The sequence below is a fragment of the Pogoniulus pusillus genome, chromosome 4, assembly GCF_015220805.1.
Source record: "Pogoniulus pusillus isolate bPogPus1 chromosome 4, bPogPus1.pri, whole genome shotgun sequence".
NCBI lineage: Eukaryota > Metazoa > Chordata > Aves > Piciformes > Lybiidae > Pogoniulus > Pogoniulus pusillus.
The window spans coordinates 24,730,783-24,754,512 of NC_087267.1; the positions used below are offsets into that span (position 1 = coordinate 24,730,783).

The following is a 23,730-nucleotide window of genomic DNA, read 5'->3' on the forward strand; positions in this document are numbered from 1 at the left end:
TAATCTTTTCTCAAAGGCATTTTATTAACATATCTAAAAACTAAATAGCAGTGAGGCTTACTAGTCCACTCAGGCAATGATAATGTAACACATAATCTTTGTTTAATATTGTAAATGGTGGGTAAGAGGTACATTCTCAAGTCCAGAAAACACTATAGAATGGTCTAGATGACTGGATAGGGCTAGGTGATAGGCTGGACTGGATGATCTTGGAGGTCTCTTCCAATCTGCTTGATTCTATGATTCTATGACTGAAGTGGGAAGGGACCTCTGGCGATCACTTAACCCTGCCCCTTGGTTTACAGCTCGCTCAGCTGGAGCAGGTGACCCATTTTCAATTGAGTGTCAAGTATCTCCAGGGACAGAAACTCTACAGGTTTTACAGGTAGTGTGTTCCAGTGTTACTGTAGATTTGCCAGAAAATCCCACCAAACAATATAGCTGCTTTTACTCTCCAGAAAGACCACATAAAGGTTGCACAGTCAGACTCAGAACATTTTGAGTCCTTTATTCACCTGGAGGGGGAAGTGATGATGCAAGCAACCTCCTGCATAACCAAACATTTATCTAAGTATTGACAGCAGAGAGGAGTCAGTCCTTCCACCTATTTTGATCCCTTCTAATCCCCTAAGAAGAAGTCAAAGTAGCAAATATCCCTACTCACCAACAGAATAAGCAACCCATCAAAGCAATTAGGTTGTCTCTTTGCATGTAAGAGAGTGCAGGTCAAGTTCTGCCCTTACCTTTATGATTGTTTCAAGAATCATAGTGCAACATCTGTAAATACATTCTGTGTGATGTTTTTGTGATGTTTATCCATGGAACTACTGCAGTGTATTAATGTAAACATAAATACAAATATCTGACTAAAGGCAGGTAAAAATCATTTACCTTATACAAGCTAAAATACATATATAAAGAATACACTTTCTTCTACAGGAAATATTTTATGTACAACATAAGCAATGATCTTTATATTTGGAATTTAACTGTAAATTTTTATCTTCACTTTTGCAGTGGGACAACTGAGGATGGAAGCACTGATGAGTCTTAACACTTGTTTCCCCCAAGAAATAGCAATGTATTCACATTGTCTTCCCTTTTGTTTGTTTGTTTTGTCTGAAGGGAAGTACAAAGATAAATATTTTTCCTAACAATGAAAATAAAACAAAGAAAGACCCCACCTTTGTAACACCTCCATCCACCACAAGTGCATCTGGCAAATGATGAGCACTTAACAGTGAATTCATCAAAGCACTTCTCATAAAACATTCAGAACACACCAGGGTAGCATCTGCTTATTTTGTACATGGAATAATAAAGTTAAGTAGAGTGAGAACACTAGGGCTATGTGATTGGAGAACATACTGAATCACACCACAATTATACTATTGTGTATTCCATTACAGTATGTTTATAAACCTAATTAACAGAAAAACTTCAGTTTACACAATTTTGAATACGAAACACTAGTTTCACATGAATACTTCATTTTGGTTTTGATACAAAATTTAGTTGGCAAAATCTTTCAAATGTGGCACTTCTATTAAAATAAAAATAACATAAAGAGACAACATTTTTTTTTTCTGCCTATGAAAACCAAGGTAAGTTGGAGCATAAAACTTCTGAAAGCTCTAATTATTTTTAATCAAACAGCTAGAAAGGGCTGGTTATGGTCTACTAGCAGTGATCATCAACAACACAGGGAACTAAATATGCCCCATGACAGCAAACTGGCAATATGTTTTCCTATTTAAAAAGGCTTTCGATGTGCATGACAATAGTCTGCACCAATTACATGTTAGAGGTTCTTTCCCTCTAATTATTAGGTTTTATTACTATCATTAAATTATTAAACTGCTCATCGTAAATGAAAAGTCATTGTTTTTATACACTTTGCTGGTGTCCTATTACAAATGAAGAAGTTATATTCCCTTTAAGATCACACTGAGCTGTGAATTTCTCCACATTTAGCATAAAACTGGTAGAAGGATATCTAAGCAGAAACACATGTCATATCAATTACATCAGTACACTGTGCACTGGGGCTTATGACCACCCTTCAGTCATGAAAGTGTCAGAGAATATTACACAGATTAACTCCTCGGGGCGGTGGGAGGGAAATGTCCTCATTTGTAAATAAAACACCAAAGTAAACAAAAATTAAAACATTTCAAAGTGATTACTTGCAACCAAAAGCAAAACACACATTTTCTCACCCTTGCAAGGTAAGACAGATGTCCTTTATAATAGAGGTCATACTTTCTGAGGTGACACCCACCAAGTTGAATGTGACACCACATAAATTGGACTTGCACCCACTCATTACTACTTTGGCTAAGAGAAGACTGATGAGAAGTTGGCTTAATACAGATAAGGGTAGAACCACGTGGGGAAATTGATACTGAATAAAAAGAGAAAACTGCCTGACTCAAAAATGCAGAGGCTTAATTCTAAAACACAGGAAAAGTTGTTTAAGCATAAGAAAAGCTTTTTATTGTGGATACGATGGTGTATTAGAACTAATTGCTCAGAGAATATCTTGGAGGAGGCTAGCCATGACCCTAAGCAAACTGATTTGTCTCATCCTGGTCTCAGCAGTGAACCAGAGGGAACAATCTCCAGAGGTCACTGCATTTATCAATGCCATATTCCTGTGACTGTTAGCATAGAAAAATGTTGCATGAATGGCTGAGAAGTCAAGGTTTTCCTTTCACTTTCCCTATGTATCAGTTCAATAATTTTTAATGTTTTAACCTAGAATGCACATCAAAACCAGCAAACAGCACTATTGTCAATTTCCACTACAGGAGGCTTGGCAGTCTGTGTAAATAATCACCTCTGTAAATAAGTTGAACACAGTGGCAGTGCTGTCCTAAGGAAAAAGAATTTGAGATTAACAGGAAAAGGAAAAGGGTTAAAGACCTTCCTCTGCTCATGGTTTCCAACTCATAATTGAAAAGAAATAAATATTTGGGCATGTAACACATCCAAAATATTGGTACTCCAGTACCTAAGGTGAACTAGCCTAGTACAGGGAACAACTAACATATTCTGTGAGGCAGAAATTTAAACTCATAGAAATAGTCTTTTTTTTATTTTTTCTTTTTCTTATTTTCTTTTTCCTTTTTTCTTTCAGTAAATCACTTCTTCAAAAGCAGGGTGTTTTTTTTTTCATTAGTGTCAGGAATGTTTTATCCCACTCTTTCATCTCACCTTGTTGCAATACTTAAGAGTCAAAAAAATCATGACAAGTATTGATGAAACACAACAATCTGGGGAAAGAAACATTTCAAATAAAATGTACAGCTTACACTTTTATGCTAAACTTTCATGTTCACCAAATGAAAATAGATCACTTTCTTTGTGCTTTAACAACACAGACCCAGAATCTCTAGTAGAAATGTAGATAATAATAATTGCAAACCTTATAATATGCTGCCCATTTTTGTCAGCATAGCAGCATCTCCCATTAGCCAGCAACATATTTTGCTCACTAAAGAGTCATTTAAACTCCTTCTGTCTTTATATTCTTGGAGACAGGGATTCTTGTTTCATGAAAATTTCATAGGAAGAAAAAACTGTGAACTACAGCCAACATTCATATCAACCAAATGGTCTGGTATATTACCTAAAGCAAAAAAAGCTTCCACTCAGAAGCTAAATTCAAAATGACCTTGTATTTTTTTCAAAAAAGGCTGGCAGCTGAGGTCACTGGAATAAATTGTGATAGACAGTACTTCTCTCTGCATAGTTAGAAGGCATGCCTAGTACATGAATTGCCATCAAGTAGGGAAAAACCCCAACCAAAACCTAGAAAAGAACATAGTTCCATTTCTTTGTAAAATAATAGTAAATGTAGTCTACAACAATTATTACTTCAATGAAATAAAGGTAGGTTTCATCAACTTTATTTCATCATCAGGTATGTTCTACCTTTTTAATTGTACATTCATAAAGTAATGTTGTTCTCTACCAGGCTCTACTGTTAGCAGTGCAAGCAGATGTAACTCCATTTCCTCAGCAGGTAGATCTCAGCAGCACAGAAAATAATGTAGTCTTGTTTAAAAAGATACGTACTGTAGTTGTGTTAAAGCTCTCTAAATCACCAAGTCAAAAACAAAGAAAGAGAAAGGAAGCCAGAAATGCTAGTGAGTGTTTTAATTGAGATTTAAGTACGCAAATTTAAAGCAAACTCCCCACTATCCACTGCTAAAAAAATCCTCTTGAACAATGATTTCAGAAGATGGCAATTTTCAAAACGGCATGTTTTCAATTCTTTCTCTTGCTAACACACGAGCAACCTCTGTAAAAGGATTCTAATCTGTCAATAGAACTGCATGGGTCCTCAACTGTTTCCTGTAACAGCACCTTCCCACTGGAATATTTTGATCAACAGATTCTTTTTTTTAACATCTGCCTCTTTTGGGAGAAGCTTAACGTTAAGATGAAAAATACACGTGGGGTTTCAAAGCCAGTGGAAAAAAATCTGTTCTGTTCCAATATGAACTGCTTCTAATCCTGCTTTCCATTGTGCTTTAAAATACCCTATTTAATGAAGAAAACATATCTTGACACTTTTGAAACATTTAAAGAAGAAAAAAAGTGTATGTATAACTTACCATTGAAGTTCACTGCCCGGATATAACTAAGTAGTTCTTTACCATCAATTGTGTTCATTCTTGGGCATAGACCAATATACCCAGGACAGAGATCTTTATGCATGTTGTGTAGTGCATAGGCCATGGAATACACTGCATCAATTACAAACTGAACTTTCCCCTCTTGCTCGTAGGCTGAATCTCTTGCAATTCTTTCTAAGCCTATGGAAGAAAGAGAAACAGTCATCTTACTTCTGTTTGTTTGGCTGTGTACATGTGAAGGCATTTGCATGCAAAAATTCACAGAGGAACATAAATAATTACAGTCAGTTTGATAGATAAAGTTAGGACTCATCTGTCCATCACTTAAATAAACAAGACAAGTAAAAATATGGCCATCTGGTTTTGCCTCTAATCATCATACACTGTGCCAGGTATATAAACAGTATGTTGAGTTCTGGGCTGGGAAAGATGACAGAACATTCCATTACAGGAAAAAGAAAAACAGATATATGTATTTCCACAATCCAGTGAAAAACTACTCTTTCCACTGTATTGAGTTTCGTTCAACAGCTGTTTATTGTTATTTATAGGACACTTCTACAGCAGCTTGCCATTCTCTTTCAGATAAATTTAAGGCTACCTTGATTTTTATCCCTGTCTATTGTTTGATAAACATTATTTAAGCATGTCAGGGAAAAAAAGTTGAATGTTTGCCAAGTGATCTGACCATCTGTCTCTATATTGAAAAGTGCTTATTCCAAGACGTTTTCCTGTATTTACTAGTGAATAATGTTTCACATTGAGAACCACATACTGTCTACTGTTTCCTACCAGGACATTTTTCCTTCAGTGAAGGAGTGAAGCAATACATTACAGAATTTTTACTCAACAGGAATTGCCCATATTAATCATCCATTTCAAATCCACTGAATCTTTTACATTCATAGGTGACAGTACAAAGTGGAAAAGGTAAAAAATGAAACTCAAGAAAATTGTATTTTAAGTAGACAATCAGCATGAAATCCCATACCCTGTATCAGGAATTCAGCCACAGATTTCAAAGACTAAATATCTTCATTTACAAGGGAATAAAGGTCTCTGCACATCTCAATGTAAAATCTGCCTTGGTAAAATGTATGGTTAAGTTCCTACCAACTAAGTGATGAATAAACTTCAGAGTTGACCCAGAAATGAATAAATACCTACATTATCTACCAGATCAACAACTCTCTCTGTTTTAAAATAATTCATTCATATTAAGACTATTTAGAAATTAACCAAAAGTTTGTGGCTTTGGTTTTTTTTTTAATACTCTATATCTTTTTTATATTTTTATATATATATATATATTCATTCCTCTTTTTTCCTCTAAACACATTCTTTTATCAGTTGAAGACATCCATCTTGTGGTACCCAAGTCTATGTCTGAAAATACACTGTACACAAGATCCCTCTTTAGACATATGACATAAGAAAAAAATGCTCAAGAGTATACTCAGGAACATTTCTTCTGTTTGCCTGCTCCACTTCAGTGTCAATGCCTCACATTACAATGACAACATGTGAACAAATTTGTAGTCAGAAAATCACTAGTGCTTTGTGCTTTAAATATTCCTGAACAGTAGGAGCAATGGATAGCCTTTTTAAATCATGCTGTGCTTATATTTCTCCTCAAGGATCAGTGAAAAGACAAAATTACTATCTTTTGAAAAGGTACTGACCATTTGTAGGGAAAACTGCATAATTCATTTTATGATTTGTTACAAGCAACTTCACAGGCACTTTTCAAGGCATTCTATCTAATGATTAATAAAATAATTAGGAAACAGTGTGACTTTACTGCAAACAAACAAAAAACTTTTCCTTGCACATGCTGAGTATTGCAGTATAAGTAGCAATGCATTGCACAGACACAAAAGAAGATATGAAGGATTGAAGAGACAACGCTTAATTAGGTTGCAACTTTATTAACTTATCTCATTAGGGAAGTAGCTTTCAACACTAAGCAAGAGGTAGAGTTTATGATCTACATCTTAATTGTTGCTGCCTTGTTAGGGTCTGTGAGACAAAAAGTGAAGGATGGTGTTTAAAGAACTGCTGCAAGCACACAGCAGTCAATAACCTGTGTGTGCTCTCCAGAGCTTCCACATCCTCTGAACAGGATGGTCAGGACAGAATGAATTTGATGGAGTTCAGGATCTTGTGTGGTAGGAACAGAATACTAAGCAGGATCACAACCTTGGACTTCAGCAAAGCCAACTTTGGCCTTTTCAAGAAATCGCTAGGGGAAATCTCATGGGACAGGGTACTAGAAGGCAAAGGGGTCCATAATAATCGGTTACTATTCAAGGACCACTTTTTCCAAGCTCAAGATCATAGCACTCCAACAACTAGGAACAGGGAGCCAGGGGACCAGCATGGGTAAGTAGGGAACTGCTGAGCAAAGTCAAGTGGAAGAAGAGAGTCTACAGATCAAGGAAGGAAGGGATGGCTATTTGGGAGGAGTATAAGATTGTTGTCAGAGGATGTAAGGAGGCAGCTAGGAGGGCTAAGGTCTCCTTGAAATTCAACCTTGCAAGGAAGGTCAAGGACAACAGAAAGGACTTCCTCAAATACATTGCAGGGGAAAATAACACTAAAGGCAATGTAAGCCCTCTGCCCCCTTCATTGTCTCCATCCATACTGCTCAAGACTGTCCTCAAAAGCCCCAGGCCTCTGAGGCTCCAGAAGAAAAGATGACAAAGCAGGACATTTTCTTGGTTGATGAGGACTGGGTTAGGGAACAGTTAAGTAATCTGGACATCCATAAATCCATGGATCCTGATAGCATGCACCCATGGGTGCGGAGGGAGCTGGCAGAGGTCGTTGCCAGATTGCTCTCCACTGTCTTTAGTAAGTCATGGTGCACAGGAGAGGTGCCTAGGCACTCGAGGAAAGTAAGTGTCACCCCAATCTTCAAAAAGGGCAAGAAAGAGGACCCAGGTAACTACACACCAATCGACCTCACCTCCATCCTCAGAAAGGTGCTGTGGAGGGCCTGTAGGCCCGAAAATAGGCTCATTTATGCCTTGCCCTGCCTGGACATGTTTTTTTTTGCCAGGACCCCTGCTTGTAAACAGGTTGTTTAAGCCCCCACACACCCAGCTCCTGTCTCCCTGGTGTAAGCTCATGTGATCCTCACATTTGGGAAAGTCCAGGCGAGGGGCATTTGCTTATTATGGTAAGGTTTGGCTGACTGCCAACCTGATTGGTCATTCTAATGGCCAAGGGGCCATTAATCTCGGCCCACATTCAGTAAATAGGAGTGCACAGGTAAACAACGTGCTCAGACCCTCATGCTCCGACGCTCATGCTCTGACCCACTTGCAGCTCCCCTGCCTGCATACCTTAGTTGCAGAGCTCACTTAAGCCTGCCTATATATATATATATATATATATGTGGAGCTTATAGTCTCCTAGCCAGCTGTGCACATCTGCACGCCACTGTGTTATCAGGACCAGCTCCTGCATTGCCTGCATTTACCTATGGAGCTCAGACTCCCAGCAGCTGCACACATCCTGCATGTCCATTGCCTGTCATTGCCTGGTAAGCACCACTGCCGCTGAGATAACCAGGAAGCAGACTCTGGATTGTCTGCACATGCTATCAGCCTGCTAGCCATGTGAGAACTGTGCTAGAGACCGCATGATATTCTCCTCCTGCACCTGAGATCCTGCCTGTTAAGAATCCCTGGACAAAGCATGCAGAAGAAGCCAGCAGCACAAAGGCAGAGATTGCATCCTCCAGCAGGACAACCAGGTCAGAAACCATCATTTCCCCAGAAGCTGAGAAGATTCATCCTTTCCCCTCAAGCCAGGAGGAGTCCAGCCTCACAGTCCACGGGCAAAGCTCCCCTGAAGTTTGGACACTAGGCATAGGCTGTGGCATAGCCCCGGAGGGTGATTACTGTGAGTAAAAGTTTTGATGCCTCTGTAAATATCTGTTGCCTCTGCCATAGAGCGGAATCAGTTTCCAGCCCACTCTGCTGGACGAGTAGTGTATAGACCCCAAACGGTATTTGCCGCAGGGGAAAACTCCTCTCTCTGTTTATAGTTTGAACTTTTTGCTAGTTAATTAATAAGTCACTGTGCATATTTTATCCTACAATGTTTTTATAACCATGTAAGAATCCTTTTAATTTAATATACAGTGGTTGGGGGTGGTGAGAGTTCAGAATATTGAGTTTAATAAATATATATTCTTATATAATATTATCTCACCCCAAATAATTTCTCCCCTCCGCCAAAATCAGCATAGGTGGCAGAATACCCCTCCGTGACAAATGGTAATGGAGCAGCTTATCCTCAGTGCCGTCCTTAAGCACATGAAGGACAAGAGGGTGACTAGGAGCAGTCAACATGGTCTTATCAAGGGGAAGTCATGTTTGACCAACCTGATAGCCTTTTATTAGGACATATCCAGGTGGATAGATGATGGTAGAGCAGTGGATGTTGTTTATCTTGATTTTAGTAAACCATTTGACACTGTCTCCCACAGCATCCTTCTGGCTAAACTGAGGCAGTGTGATCTGGATGATCAGGTACTGAAGTGAATTGGAAACTCGTTGAAGGAAAGAAGCCAGAGAGTTGTGGTCAGTGGGGCAGAGTCCATTTGGAGGCTTCTATCTAATGGAGTCTCTCAGGGGTCAGTACTGGGATCAATACTATTCAATAACAACCTGGATGAGGGAACAGAGTGTGCTGTCAGCAAGTTTGCTGATGACACTAAGCTGGGTGCACAGTAGCTGACATGAGAAGGCTGTGCTGCTATTTGGTGAGACTTAGGCTGGAGGGCTAGGCAGGGAGAAGTTTAATGAAGTTCAACAAAGACAAATGTAGACTCTTGCAGCTGAGAAAGAAGCCCATGTATCAATAAGACCTGTTGAAGAGCAGTAAAGGGGGAAAGGACCGGGGAGTCCAAGTGGATGGAAGATTGGCCATGAGTCAGTGCAGAGCCATGAAAACAATAAAAGGAGTGGAACATATTCCTTATGAGGAGGGTCTGAAAGAGTTATGGCTCTTTAGTTTGGAGAGGAGGAGACTAAGAGGTGACCTTATGAATGTTTATAAATATGTAAAGGGTGAATGTCAAGAAGATGGAGCCAGGCTCTTCTCAGAGATGCTCAATGACAGAACAAGGAGCAGTGGGTGGAAGTTTGGGTATAGGAGGTTCCATGTAAACATGAGGAAAAACTTTCCACTATGAGGGTGCTGGAGCAATGGAACAGGCTGCTCAGGGAAGTTGTGGAGTCTTCCTCTCTGGAGATATGCAAAACCTGCCTGGATGTATTCCTGTGTGATCTGGTATAGGTGATCCTGCTCTGGCATGGGAGTTGGACTGGATGATCTCACGAGGTCCCTTCCAACCCCTAACATTCTGTGATTCTGCGATAGTCACTTCAATTGCCAAGCTAAAGATAATTCCCTTCATAAAACAGACACATGGATAGGTATGTCAAATGGTGGGGAGTTGGTGAAAGACTGTGGAATCAATATATGTAATAAAAGCTAAGTCATAAAACACTATAAGTTGCAGTACTCTTCACTAAGTGATACAGATTTTTAAAGGGAGGGAAAATCAGTTTTATATTCCCTTATGTTATATAGTAGTTTAAACATACATAGGATTTGCATAAATTTCTTCCACAGTGTAAGATTTTTACCTTTACTCTTAAGATCTGTGATCATAAACTAACTTGTGTTATGTATTACAGAGAAAAAAAAAACAGTTTATTAGGACTGAATGTGCTTCTGTATAGATAAACTGGTGAGGAACATCACAGAATTATCAGTTTTAAACTTGGCAAACTCAGAAGGCAATAGACAAGAGTGGTCTCTGTGCTTTGCATAACTAAAAAGGCCAACAAATTGGATTATGTGCTCTTTTCTTTTTTTGAGGTTTCCATTCATCCTCTCTTTCTAGAATTCTCAATGATTTTAAACTACGACTTATAAAGCTGACAAGAACTCATTTACTTAAATTACATTACACTGCCTTAAATAATGTTACTGTATGGTAGTAAAATGATGCATATTGTCTAAGCCATAAATATGGTCAGCTCCTACAGAGATGACATTACACATTAGACATTATTATAATTTTTCTTCAGACTTGTATATTGGGTAATAATAGTTTCATTTATAGCTCGACTCTCAGCTCTATGAGGTGTATTTCCAGACACACCAATGACTTAAAAGAATATAACAATTTGTACCACATATTAGAACTGTTAAAATGCTTTCTTAATAATCATTTCAATTTCTTGTTTGACAGTTTTTCCTCTGGAAATTGCTTAGGCTCTTCTCATTCAAAAAGAAGATGATCCCAATTCTTGGGCACTTGATATCACTGCAGACTGACAGCGTATCAAGAATCATAGAATCAGCCAGGTTGGAAGAGACCTCCAAGATCATAGCACCCAGCCCTATCCAGTCAACTAGACCATGGCACTAAATGCCTCATCCAGTCTTTTCTTGAACACCTCTAGGGACAGTGACTCCACCTCCTCCCTGGGCAGCCCATTCCAATGGCAAATCACTCTCTTTGTGAAGAACTTCCTCCTAACATCCAACCTATACTTCCCCCAGCATCACTTGAGACTGTGTCCCCTTGTTCCGTTGCTGGTTGCCTGGGAGAAGAGACCAACTCCCACCTGGCTACAACTGAGACATGAAGTGAATTCACACTATGCCTTCCTATTCTGATCTCCAAAGAGAAATGTACCATAGTGCTTTCCAGCAGGTCTTCCAATTCGGCTACTGAGAAGTGAAAACTTGTGGAAATTTCCAGCAAGGTGTCAAAAATTTCCCTCACCAATGGAGAAAAAACAGACACACATAGTAATGTTATCATCTTGGGCTGGAGAAGAGCAAGGAGAGATCTAACACTAGCTCAAGAAAAATGTTAGCTGGCTCCTTGCCTTTGAAATCTCTTTTGGGAATCTTAAGGCGAGACACAGAAGTGATCTTATAAGAGCCAGTAAAGACAAAACTGTTGCTACAGCAACTCTTGCACTTGAGCAAGACTGAGAAGCTGGATAGCTGCAGTACATGTTACCTCCATACCTGCTAAGCACTTAGAAGGTCTGGAACGTTTATTACTGTAGTTCCTGTGCTACAGGAATGGGTAGGTGTGCTAGTTTGAAGCAAGCTGGGATGTTTTGGTAAAAGAACTAGATAACAGGCAGTGAAATGAAAAACAATTGTGTCTACTTCTCTCACAGTCACGCTGAGAACTCTGGGAAGAAGAAAGACTTTTTCTCCATTTTGTTTCTCACTCTTGCTTTTGCCTTGGACCTGGTCACATCTCATTAACCCTGCTCCTACTAACCCTGCTCCCTAACCTCTTGGCTGCACCTCTCTTCTTCCTGAGAACTGGGGTAAGGTTGAGAGGGCCGGGGGGAGGTGTTGGGGTGGTTTGAGAGCCCCTCCTGGGGACTCAGGTTTCTGGGAGGGGAGTTGTGCTTTCATATTGTTTATCCTTTGTATATTTCTGTATATAATTGTATATAACTGTATATATTGTAAATAGCTGCTTGTAAATTCTGCTAGCTGTAAATAAATTGCTTCATCTATATTCCCAGAGGCCGTCTGAGTTAGCTGGGGCAAATACAAAGTGTGGGAGGGGCGGGGTAACCCCCAAACCATCACAGTAGGTTTACGCACAGGCCAGATGGGACTGTTGAAAGGTGAATGAGCTTTCTCGATGACAGCCTGACTCTCCAATTGACGAATCAGCTGATGAATGGGCAACAAAGAGTCACGGTTAGTTCTGTACTGTCTATGATGAACAGTTTGAGTTGCAATTGGCACTTCCAAGTCCTCTATGTCATGATGTCCCACAACTGCAGATTCATCAGAAAGTTCAGGTCTAATAGACAATTTCAATTTATCATCCTCAATCTCTACAGATGCTATTCCAAAAGCCCATTTGTGACCCTTAGGATCTTTGAAACAACCTTGTCTCAAAAAGTCAATTCCCAGAATGCAAGGCGCATCAGGACCAGTTACAATAGTATGTGTCTTCCACTCTTTACCAGTTAAACTGATCTCAGCCTGTATCTTAGTTAACTCTTGAAATCCACCAGTGATTCCAAAGATAGAAATGGACTCTGTCCCTTTGCAATTTGATGGCAATAAAGTACACTGAGCACCTGTGTCAATTAAAGCCCTGTATTTCCGAACTCTTGAACTGCCAGGCCACCTAATGAACACATTCCAATAGATTCGGTTCTCTCCACTATCCCTTTCCTCCTCCTGGCTGGAGGCAGGGCACCCCTAATGCTGAACATGGCATGTAGGGTGCACACAGTGATTGGTGTTGTTGTGAGAGGAACTGCAACTGTTGGAACAATTGCAGTTGCTCTCAGGAGCTGAAGAAGTGACAGCTACTTTCCTGGCATTATTGCCTCTGTTTCTGCCACTCTGCAGATCCCTGACTCTCTTTGAAAGAGCTGAAGTAGGTTTACCATCCCATTTGTTCATGTTCTCCCCGTATGTGTCACGCAGAAGTATCCACAGTGACGCACGTGATTGCTGCTGTCTAGGTGGAATTTGTCTCCTCCTGGGCTGGAATTGCCTTACTGGAGGTGGGCGTCTGTTCCTGATGGCAGAAACATGCACCCATTCAGATGATGCAGGAATGGTATCCTTTACCAGATTGGTAATGTTTTTGAGATCCTCCTTCAGTTCTTTCATGCCATTTCTAATGCCATTCTCAATACCATCTTTAAGCTCTGTAGTCATAGTCTTTATGGCACAGATTATACCAGAATGTGACAAGCTGTCCTCAATCTGCCTGAGCTGGTCAGTGAATTCACCAACAGTGAAAGATCTTCCATTATCACTCCTTGCTAGAAACTTACTGGCCAAGATGTTAGCATAGGATGAAGGAGCAAGCTTAATAAGCTTCTTCATGAGACCTGTTCCAAGAGGAATGTCATGAGGCTCATGAGTGCCATGATCTCCATAAAGCACTTCCTTCACAGCAAACTCCTTCAGAAGCTTAATTCCCTGCTCAACGGTGTTCCACTTCTTGGCAGCCCATGGCAAATCATCTCAGGAAGGATATCTCATAGCCACAGCCAACAAAAGGCATGTCCACAAGCTAACCCTACCAAGAGGACTTGCTAGGTGTTTGTCCACTCCACTCTCCTTAGTGAGTGGTCCCAGCTGCTTGGCAGACTTGTCTCCTACCTGCAGAGCATTAGCACCAATGCCACGGCATCTCACTAGCCAGCTTAAGATTGGCTCACCTGATTCCCTTGTGTATTCCTTCCTAACTTCCCTGACCTCTCTGAGTGGATCCTTGGAGCCTTGGATGTCATCTTCCACCTCCTCTTCCTGTTGTTGATCTGGTGGTACTGGGCCTAACAGAACCTTCCTCATAGCATTCCTAAACTCACTGGAACCATCCTCTCTCTTGGCAGCTAACCTCACAGCGCTCCTCTCACTTGAGTATTGTTGTCTCAGCACATCTACAAGGTCTCGCAGACTTAACTATCTCCTCCTCCTCTTCTCCTTGCTGCTGATCACCAGAGGTCCCCTGTCTTACATCCTCCTGTGAACCACTCTTTGTCTTAGCTTTTGCCTTAGCAGGTGCCAGAAGGGCCTGAGCAGCAACAGACTTGGATGTGTCTGCTGGAGGATTTGAATTTTTAGGAGTCTGACTTGGAGGGTTTGAATCCTTAGGAGTCTGACCTGGAGTATTTGAATTATTGGAGGTCTGACTTGGAGCATTTGTATCCTTAGGGGTCTGACCTGGAGCTTGTGAGTTCAGATCTGCCTTGCTTTTAACAGGAGGATTTTGGTTCTGGTCTGCTGGCTGGGGGTTTGAATTGGCTGAGCTAGTGTCATTAGGATTTGGACTGACTGGGCTAGCGTTACCAGCATTAGCATTAGCATTAGTGGGATTGTTTGCCTGTCCTCCTGGGATGCCTGCCAACCCTGAGGTGTTATTGTTGCTAGGAACATTCTGATTTTGGGTACTTGCCTGTGCTCCTGAGGCTCCTGCTAAACTCTGCCCATTGTTTTTGGTTTTGTTATCATTGTTTATGTTAGTGGCGGGAACATTGGCCGTGTTCCCAGCACTTGGAGAAGGAGGGGCAGAGGCTGGCAAGGGGGAAGCCGATAACTGTGTTCCCTTGTTTTGCTGTGAAAGAGACTGCTTCTGAGACACAGAATTTTTCCTAGCTCTTACAGAAGCTGGTTTTGAATTTTTCACAAATAATACCAGAATTAATATGAATATTAAAATCATAAGAGCCATGATAATGCACAGCAACCCCGCCACAGTCTCTTTCCTGTAAAAATCCTTGCATGGACTTGGCATTTCAGTTTGGGGCTGGATGACCCTCATGAGAGCAGTAGATAAAGCAGACTCTCGATTGATTGTAACATTATTGACAAAAACTCTTGTAATATCACTAGTAATATTCTCAGTGACACTAAAACCAGCATAACCAAGAATAAAATCACCCCAGCTCCAGAACATATCTGAAACCTTAGCTTTAGCCTAATTATAAGCCAGATCAATGAAATAAGCAACAATTTGACCTTTTAACCAACTAAATGCCAAGAAAACAAAACCAGACCAGAGCAATGCACCAACCAAATACAATAGCTGCTTGATTAGCTTCATCTTAATTCCCAGAGCTAATTTCCAGTCACTCAAAAATATCTAGCCCCACGTTGGGAAAGCCAATTAAAAAATGTGATGGTTTGGGGGTTACCCCGCCCCCCCACACTTTGTATTTGCCCCAGATAACTCAGACGGACCCTGGGAATATAGATGAAGCAATTTATTTACAGCCAGCAGAATTTACAAGCAGCTATTTACAATATATACAGTTATATACAATTATATACAGAAATATACAAAGGATAAACAATACAAAAGCACAACTCCCCTCCTAGAAACCTAAGTCCCCAGGAGGGGCTCTCAAACCACCCCAACACCTCCCCCTGGCCCTCTCAACCTTACCCCAGTTCTCAGGAAGAAAAGAGGTGCGGCCAAGAGGTTAGGGAGCAAGGTTAGTAGGAGTAGGGTTAATGAGATGTGACCAGGTCTAAGGCAAAAGCAAGAGTGAGAGACAAAATGGAGAAAGAGTCTTTCTTCTTCCCAGAGCTCTCAGCGAGACTGTGAGAGAAGTTGACATCAATTGTTTTCATTTCACTGCCCATTATCTAGTTCTTTTACCAAAACATTCCAGCTTGCTTCAAACTAGCACACCTTCCAACCCTGACTGATTCTATGATTCTATTCTATGATTCCATTTGAAGACCAAAGAATGAAGTCCAGGACCTTGTATACAACAGCTGGTCAAATCTTCACACTGGGACAATACTTGTGAATTTTCTGTGTGAAAGGTGAGTAGGTTATGCCTACTCACTACTACACTTACCCAAATTAGCTGAATCACAACATAGTTTTACTCAAGTTGGACTCAGAAATAAACATAATCAAAGATAAATATCATGGTGTCAAGATTGATCTTTTTGTGCATGCCAATCACACATACAAACACAAGCAAGTCACAATAATTTGTTAGCCAGCTCCCACTGCTCTTCAGTTCAGGCATGATAGTTCTCTATTTATCAGAATTGTTTAGAACTTCCCATCTTTGCAGCAACATTTTTTCCCTTAGAAAGCCAGCAACAGTAGCTGTAAGCCATTTCAGCAGGCTCAGCAGGAAGCACAAGGAGCATATGTTGCTCCCATTGAAGTCTTCCCGATTATTCAGCTGTTTTCCTCAGAGTTTGCTCTCTCTCAACAAATAATGCAGTAGAAATCATCACCTTCAGTTACTCAAACTTAAGGGGATTATATACTTTCATGGTGAGGAAGTTGAGTTTTCTAATAACTGCAAGGCAACTGTGACGCTTGTTTTGTGGATGAGTTAGTTTGCAGAAGCACCACAAAACCCGAGGCTGCTCTGTAATAGTATGGTGCCAGTTTAGGAAGTAATTCACAAAGGAAGTTAAGGATTATACCAATTTTCTCAGCCATTCCATGAAGAAAATTGAGAAAGTAGAAGCAATGCTAGTGAAATGAAGCAGTCTGACTATCTATTCTTCTCCAGAAACTGACATGTGTGTTTTTGTGGTTTAACGAAGTGGCACTTGATGTAATTTTTCTGTGGTTATGCCTTTTTATGCCAAATCACATTTAAAAACAAACACTCAAGCGAACAAAAAAAAAACTTTTAAAAGAGATCAAAAAAAGAGACAGCTAGCTTGATTACTGAAAGGCTAGAATAATGCGGAGATTTGAAAATGCTCCCTAACTAGAGCTGGGCTGAAATCTCATGTTTTAAAAACACTTTTCACATAAATGAATGTATTTCAAACATTTTCCATTTAACATAGCCATAGATGAGAAACTATTATTTTTGTTTGCTCTTTAAATGAAGTATCTTAAAAATTCTATCCCTGCCCAATTTTCATTGCAAATATCATAACTTATCGTGATCGTCACAGTAAATCAGTCATTTGTTTTAGCAAAACATTTCTACCATATGCACAACAGTATAGTGGAATTATTCCAGTCATATTTGGATTATGGTTTTTTCCCCCTAATACTAAAGGGGAAGTTGCAAAGCTAGCAGAGGATTTTTTCCTCATCTTCATGCTTTGAGAGATTCCTTAACAATAGTTTGAATGTTATTATCAGAATGAAAAACTCACTTTTTTTAGTTAATGCTCTTACATCACTTAATTATAGCTACATGAAACAGTATACAGAGCTGGAGAACAAAAGCATTCTCAAATGCCTAAACCTGAGTCTATTACACCTAACAGCGGTAAGAGTGCATAAAATACAATCCAGAGAGCAAACCACAGCCAGATTTTGCAAATCTTGCTTTCTAATCCATTCCATGCGATTTGCAGTTTTCCTAAACATTTACATAGTCATTTAAACACTATCCAAGTCCCCTCTTGCTTCTTCTGTTTTAATTTTTTAAAAGGAACTGAAATCAGAGACTGGCATCTTAGTTGTGCTTCTGCAAATTTTACACCACGCATATTTTAGTTTACTGATTCACTGGATCTTTCATCCCTCTGCATTTCTAAGTTTAGTAGGTATTAAAGTTATGCAGTTGATTTAATTCTATCTTACTATGGGTTTGTATTTTTTTTAACATTGTAATTGCATCTACTTTGCTTTATTTACAACAATAAAAATAGAATGCAGAAGCTCAATTTATGTATTTGTCAGATGTAGTACATTATATGTATCAGTATATAGTAATGAACAAAATTAAGTTCCAAATTGTGCTGGTTTGAGGCTAACTGGAATATTTTACTGGGAGAAATTAAATCCTTAGCTGTGAGAAGAAATTAAAAAACAACAGTACCCTGTATTGCCCATTTTTCTGCTGAGAAACACAACTAGTCCAAGTACAGATACAACTCTCACTTCTCACACACTTCTCAGCTCTCAGTTCTCTACTCTGTCCTGGTCAGACTACACATGGAATACTGCACCCAGTTTTGGACTTCCCAGTTCAAAAGAGGCCAGAATCTGCTGTAGTGAGTCCAATGGAGAGCTACAAGGATGAATGTGGGCCTTGGAACATCTCTCCCATGAAGAAAGATGGGGAGACCTGGGGCTGTTCAGTCTTGAAAAGAGAAGGCTGACAGAGAATCTTATCAATATCTGAGTGTCAAGGTGATAGTCTTTTTTCAGTGGTCCCTAGTGATAGGACAAGGAATAATGGGCACAAGCTAGAACGCAGGAGGTTCCAGCTCAACACAAGGAGACACCTCCTTACAGTGAGGTTGATGAAGCACTGGAATAGGCTGTGAAGTCTCCTTCTCTGGAGACTTTCAACATCCTCCTGGATGCATTCCTGTGTGATTTGCCCTAGGTGACCCTGTTTTCGTAGGGGCATTGGACTTGATCTCTGAAGGTCTCTTTCAACCCTTAACATTTTGTTGTTTTATGATTCCCTAAATCCCATAAAAATAGAGTATTTCAGACTCAAATGTGTCTGATTTGTGAATGACAAATATAATTATATTGACTTTTTTACCAATCCAAATGGTATAGGACAAAAAAATGCTTTAATTATGTTATAAAAAGAGGTCTATTTATCATAACTAAACCATTTTGGAGGTCTCTTCCAACCTGGTTGATTCTATGATTCTATGTCAGAAGCTTTATTTGAGCTTTCTGAACAAAAGAACATGAAGAAAAAAAAACTGGCTCACTGTTTGCTAATACAGAGATCCAAGGACTGCTTGATCAAAGACATTTTAATTGTTTTTTGAACTTTAATTGTCAATGTCAACCTTTTCAACACTACCTTCGATTTTTGTACCCATATAAATGCTTTCATTAATAATAGCAGATAAAATAATGCAATAACATGGAAATATTTGCCAGTCTTCATCTTACTTGAGAGGGACCTCACTGCTCTCTACAACTACCTGAAGGGAGGTTGAAGCCAGGTGGGGGTTGGTCTCTACTCCCAGGCAACCAGCCATGGAACAAGGGGACACAGTCTCAAGTCATGCTGGGGGAAGTATAGGCTGGATGTTAGGAGGAAGTTCTTCACAGAGAGAGTGATTGGCATTGGAATGGGCTGCCCAGGGAGGAGGTGGAGTCACTGTCCCTGGAGGTGTTCAAGAAAAGACTGGATGAGGCACTTAGTGCCATGGTCTAGTTGACTGGATAGGGCTGGGTGCTAGGTTGGAATGGATGATCTTGGAGGTCTCTTCCAACCTGGTTGATTCTATGACTCTATGATTCTACAAAATCTACGAGAATTTGCCACAGCCACGTTTCCTGTTTCACAAATGGGATCCAAAGATAGGCTAAGCAACTCAATTCTGCACCTCAGTAGCCTAGCACTTTTAGACATGTATAATAAGAAAGAACACAACATTTTGGAGAAATCCCATGTCTCTCTATCTCCCAGAATAGGGTCAACACATGGGGGAATGTCAGCGTGAATAAACCAAATATTTTGCTGAATTTCTTAAGTTTCAAATAAATTGAAAAAAGGGGCATGTTTTCAGATCTTGAGGCAAGTATGTAGGCAGAACCTACATTTTCTAACTATTGTGGGGCACTCCAAGTCCCTTCTTCCCCCTCTCCATCTCTGGAGGTTTGAATGGGGGAAGAAGGCAGCATTGCTTCCCCCTCCCTTGTGGGCTTGTAGGGGGAACAGCAAAGGCAGCCTTTGCACACATGTACTGACTGGTGGGATCAGCTGGTGATTGGCTGGATGCTTTGCACCCAGTATATGTGGCAAGTGGACACTTCGTCTAGGAAAATATTATAGAGTGAGGACAAAAATGCAGTGTTTCCACTTTTGAAGAGTTCTCACTTTTGTTGTTCCCACTTTTGCACGGCTCCCATTTTTGCACCACTTTGTGCAGTTCTGCTCTTGCACAGTTCATGCTCTTCCCACAAGTCTGCAAGTTCAGCAAGCCCTTAGGCCCATTTGAGAGAGAGCTGCCAGCAGCACCCAGACCTGGCATCTCTTGGACCACACTGCAGCCTGACTTCCTGCTCATCACCCAGAGGGGGGGAACACGGTAGCAGTTTGGCACTTTTCCCTGTGCTGCTAAGGCGCTGCATCCCACTTGTGGAAGCTGTGTCTGAGACACTTTGACTTTGGTGGGTTTTATTTACCTTGGTCTTTTGCCACATGGATCAACAATTGGATATGGCCTGCAGATCCTGAGGCTGCTGCAGAGAAATCTGGTAGGGATCATTGCTAAATTCTCACCTCACGTCTGTGAGTAAAGTCTGATGTTCCCTTAGATTCTCTGCACAGCTTGATTTATAAGTGGGGTAAAGCTGTTTTGTAGCTTAGCCTTTTCCATTTCCTGACCTTCCTAAATTACTAAAGTTGCCCACAAGCATCCTTGTGAAGATTTCCCATCTGAATTAGAACCTGTAAATAAACCTTAATAGTTCTGTATATAGTTTGGGAGCAAGGTTTTATGGAAAATAAAAATAATTCAATTTTCATAATTCCTGCTTCAGCCAATTAAACCCCAACCAAATCACTAACACAGATTAGCCATGGGAATTTCTAACTACAGGAAGAAATTGCTACTGTACTTGTCTAATCACATATGTGGAGATAAGTGATAAAATTCTAAAACACCACAGGCTGCAAGTACTTCTAGTGCAGTCTTTGGAGCATGACTATAAAGCCTATAATAATGGCTACCAGTAAAAGATTCAGTATAAGCCACTGAACATATCCATTCTCCGTCAGGAGCTTCAGCACATAGCAAGATTATGCATTGAAAACCTTTCACAGGATCAAAGAATTACTGAGGCTGCAAGAGACCTCTGAGATCATCAAGTCCAGCCTATGACCTAACACCACCACACTGACTAGACCACGTCACTAAGTGCCACACCCAATCTTTCCCTAAAAATCTCAAGGGACAGCTGTGGGAGAATTCTCCCGCTAGCAGGACATGAGCTGGTAAACATGAGAACCTGTGCTGGGAAGTGTCCTTGGGCCTGTCTCTGGCTCAGGAAACCAAGCTGTAAACAGTGAGCACCCCACACACAGATGCAGGGGGCTGAGCCTGCCAGCCCCCGTGGGGGACACCACAGATTGTTTTGATACAGGGCAATCTATCTGTACCTTACACATAACTCTGAGTCAATCTGTACTGTCCACTTGTGCCAACGCCAAACTAATCATGCACACCTCTTCTAAGTAGTATATAAGCAATTGTACTGCCTTAATAAAACACACTGCACTGCTAGCAGCTGAGTTGACTCATCAGTACCCCGATCTCGCCTCCACCAGCCTCCCGCGACCGCAGACAGCAACTCCACCACCACCCTGGACAGTCCATCCCAGTGACTACCTTTCCATGAGAAAGTGCTTCCTAACATCCAACATAAACCTCCTATGGTGCAGCTTCAGGTAATACCCTCTTGTCTTGGCAAGCTGCCTGAGAGTTTCCTCTACTTACTGACCATGAGAGCTTTTAGTTTTAAGCTTCAGACCAGAATCCCTAGGAACTCTTTTTGTCCCTGGCAGCATTACTTTTAGTTACAAATTTGATTGCGATTCTGCTTAAGAAAGACCTTTTTTTGTAATAAGAAAACATTTGTTGCAAGTCTAAACAGACATAGAGCTATTCAACCACACAATTTTAATTATTTCTGGCCACTATACAGTAGGAGTCTATTTGGAGAATAAAGAGTTAAGTAACAGTAAGATATCACCAAAAATATTAGTCGTATTAACAACTACTGATCAGAGGCATAAGCATTTTCCTTTACTTTGACAAGCTCCACAAAAGCAGACTAATTTAGGTCACAAATATAGAAAATATATGACATATTTGGATTACTTTACAGGACTGTACATTACTCTTAAGAAGACAATTACGCACAAAGATTTCAAGATAAATGCAATGCAAATCAATATAAAATTAAAAATAATAATAAATCATAAAATAATGTCATTATTAGTTATTACTAGGTCTGCATTCATAGTATGAAATTTCTTAAAGGAATGTTTTGAGCTGGACAAGATAGAAATACATATCACAGAATGCATAAGTAGAAATAGAAATAGAGTAGGGTTTTATTTTCAGGAAGAAACAGCAGGAGGATTTTTTTCAACTGCAACTGAAAAGGAAGGGAAAAATATGCCTTTCACAGCTAAGGGACAACTACCAATTTAAGCACATAAAAGATTCAATTGTAACTTTTTACAATATTAAAAGCTGAAGAAAATACTGCATTAACTTTTTCATTTTTCCTATCCACTGTCTCTTCCAGCTGTGTCTCATTTTAATGATCCCATCACACTGCAAGAAGTAGCACAGGATGAGGAAAGGAAATAGCTGATTTCACTTAGTGTAACCAGGAGGAAAAAAAATGTTACAGTGTCATAGAATTTTATTTTATTTTTATTAACTTCCATTTTTCACTTTTCCATAAGACAAAAGGCATTTTTTGATGGTCAGAAAGGAAAATGTGGGTTCAGGAGCTTTGAGCTCCTAGAGGCTATAATTTTATCATGTATTACTATCAAAGTAAACCTATGCGATTTTTCTGGAGAAAAGAAATCTGTGTAGAAAGGAGGTAAAACATAAGATTTTCAACAAGTGAAAAATCTGTAATTTCCCCACTACTCAAATTAAAGCTCAGGTTTCCTCAGGACCTGATAAAAATAAGAGCACCATAAATTAGAATTAAGCAGCCAGTTAATGGACTGCTGGATGCCATGAACAGGATACGGAAAATTGGCTTCTGGATGGGAATTTCAGTCTAAAACAGAAAGACAAGTTTACCCCCAAACACTGCTCTTCCCATAAACTGGAAGATAGCTAGTTCTTCAATCACAAACTAATTAGAGCTCACTGCCTTTGGTGGCAGATTAGGAACATTAAGGGAGTTTGCTCCTTGAGCAGGTTTGCCGCACACACTCCACTGGTAGCACTCTCTTACAACTGAATGTATCTCACCCTCATCAGGGCAAAACAGCGATAATCACCACCTCAAAGACAAGTTGCCTCATTGATAGTGCTGTCCCTCTCAGACACAGAGGCTCAATTTGCTCTGCTTGTTCCCTCTGTGTGAATCAGAACAATTATCTAAAAGGAGTGGAGGACAGAGGAGGAAGAGATTTGTCTGGAATTGTTTTTGTGGAGGTGAGGGCTAGAAGATATACCATTAAAGCTTTTGCAGAGACGTGGAGAATCACTTTTGCTGAGACATACTAAACAAGTGCTGAACATCCCTCTGATTAAGCAACAAACACAGCTCAGAAAAGTACAGAAGTCCCTAAAGCACGATTTTGGCATCTAATATTAAAAAGTAGTCAACAACGTCCTTAACTGCATAAACTCAAAACTTCACCAAAGTATCTGAAGTTCTGTTATTTTACTCAGCTAAAAAACAGAGCTATCTCGAAGATTGGAGGGTTTGTGCCCTCAGCCAAGGGCCATCTAGCATTCACAACACAATTTTAATTCCTTGCAGGGGTTGAATCAAACACAAGTATCTGAGTACACCAAAAATTACAGTCAATTTAGCACAAAATACAGAAAAGCCGATACTTATCTTCTCCTTAAAAGTCTTAGAGTTCATCAC

General features: G+C 40.1%; 1 protein-coding gene across 19 annotated transcripts in view; it reads right to left on the reverse strand.

Moving 5' to 3' along the window:
* Positions 1 to 23,730, reverse strand: part of GRM8 (glutamate metabotropic receptor 8) — a 405,616-nt gene that overhangs the window by 156,574 nt on the left and 225,312 nt on the right. For 17 of the 19 annotated variants that reach the window (XM_064142387.1, XM_064142381.1, XM_064142385.1 and 14 more), the window contains one exon: positions 4,623 to 4,823. In XM_064142387.1, the coding sequence (XP_063998457.1) occupies positions 4,623 to 4,823 (201 nt within the window). Of the gene's footprint in view, positions 1 to 2,504; positions 2,876 to 3,895; positions 4,101 to 4,622; positions 4,824 to 23,730 lie in introns of those variants that run through there. The other 2 variants (XM_064142398.1, XM_064142397.1) reach the window with 2 other exon arrangements.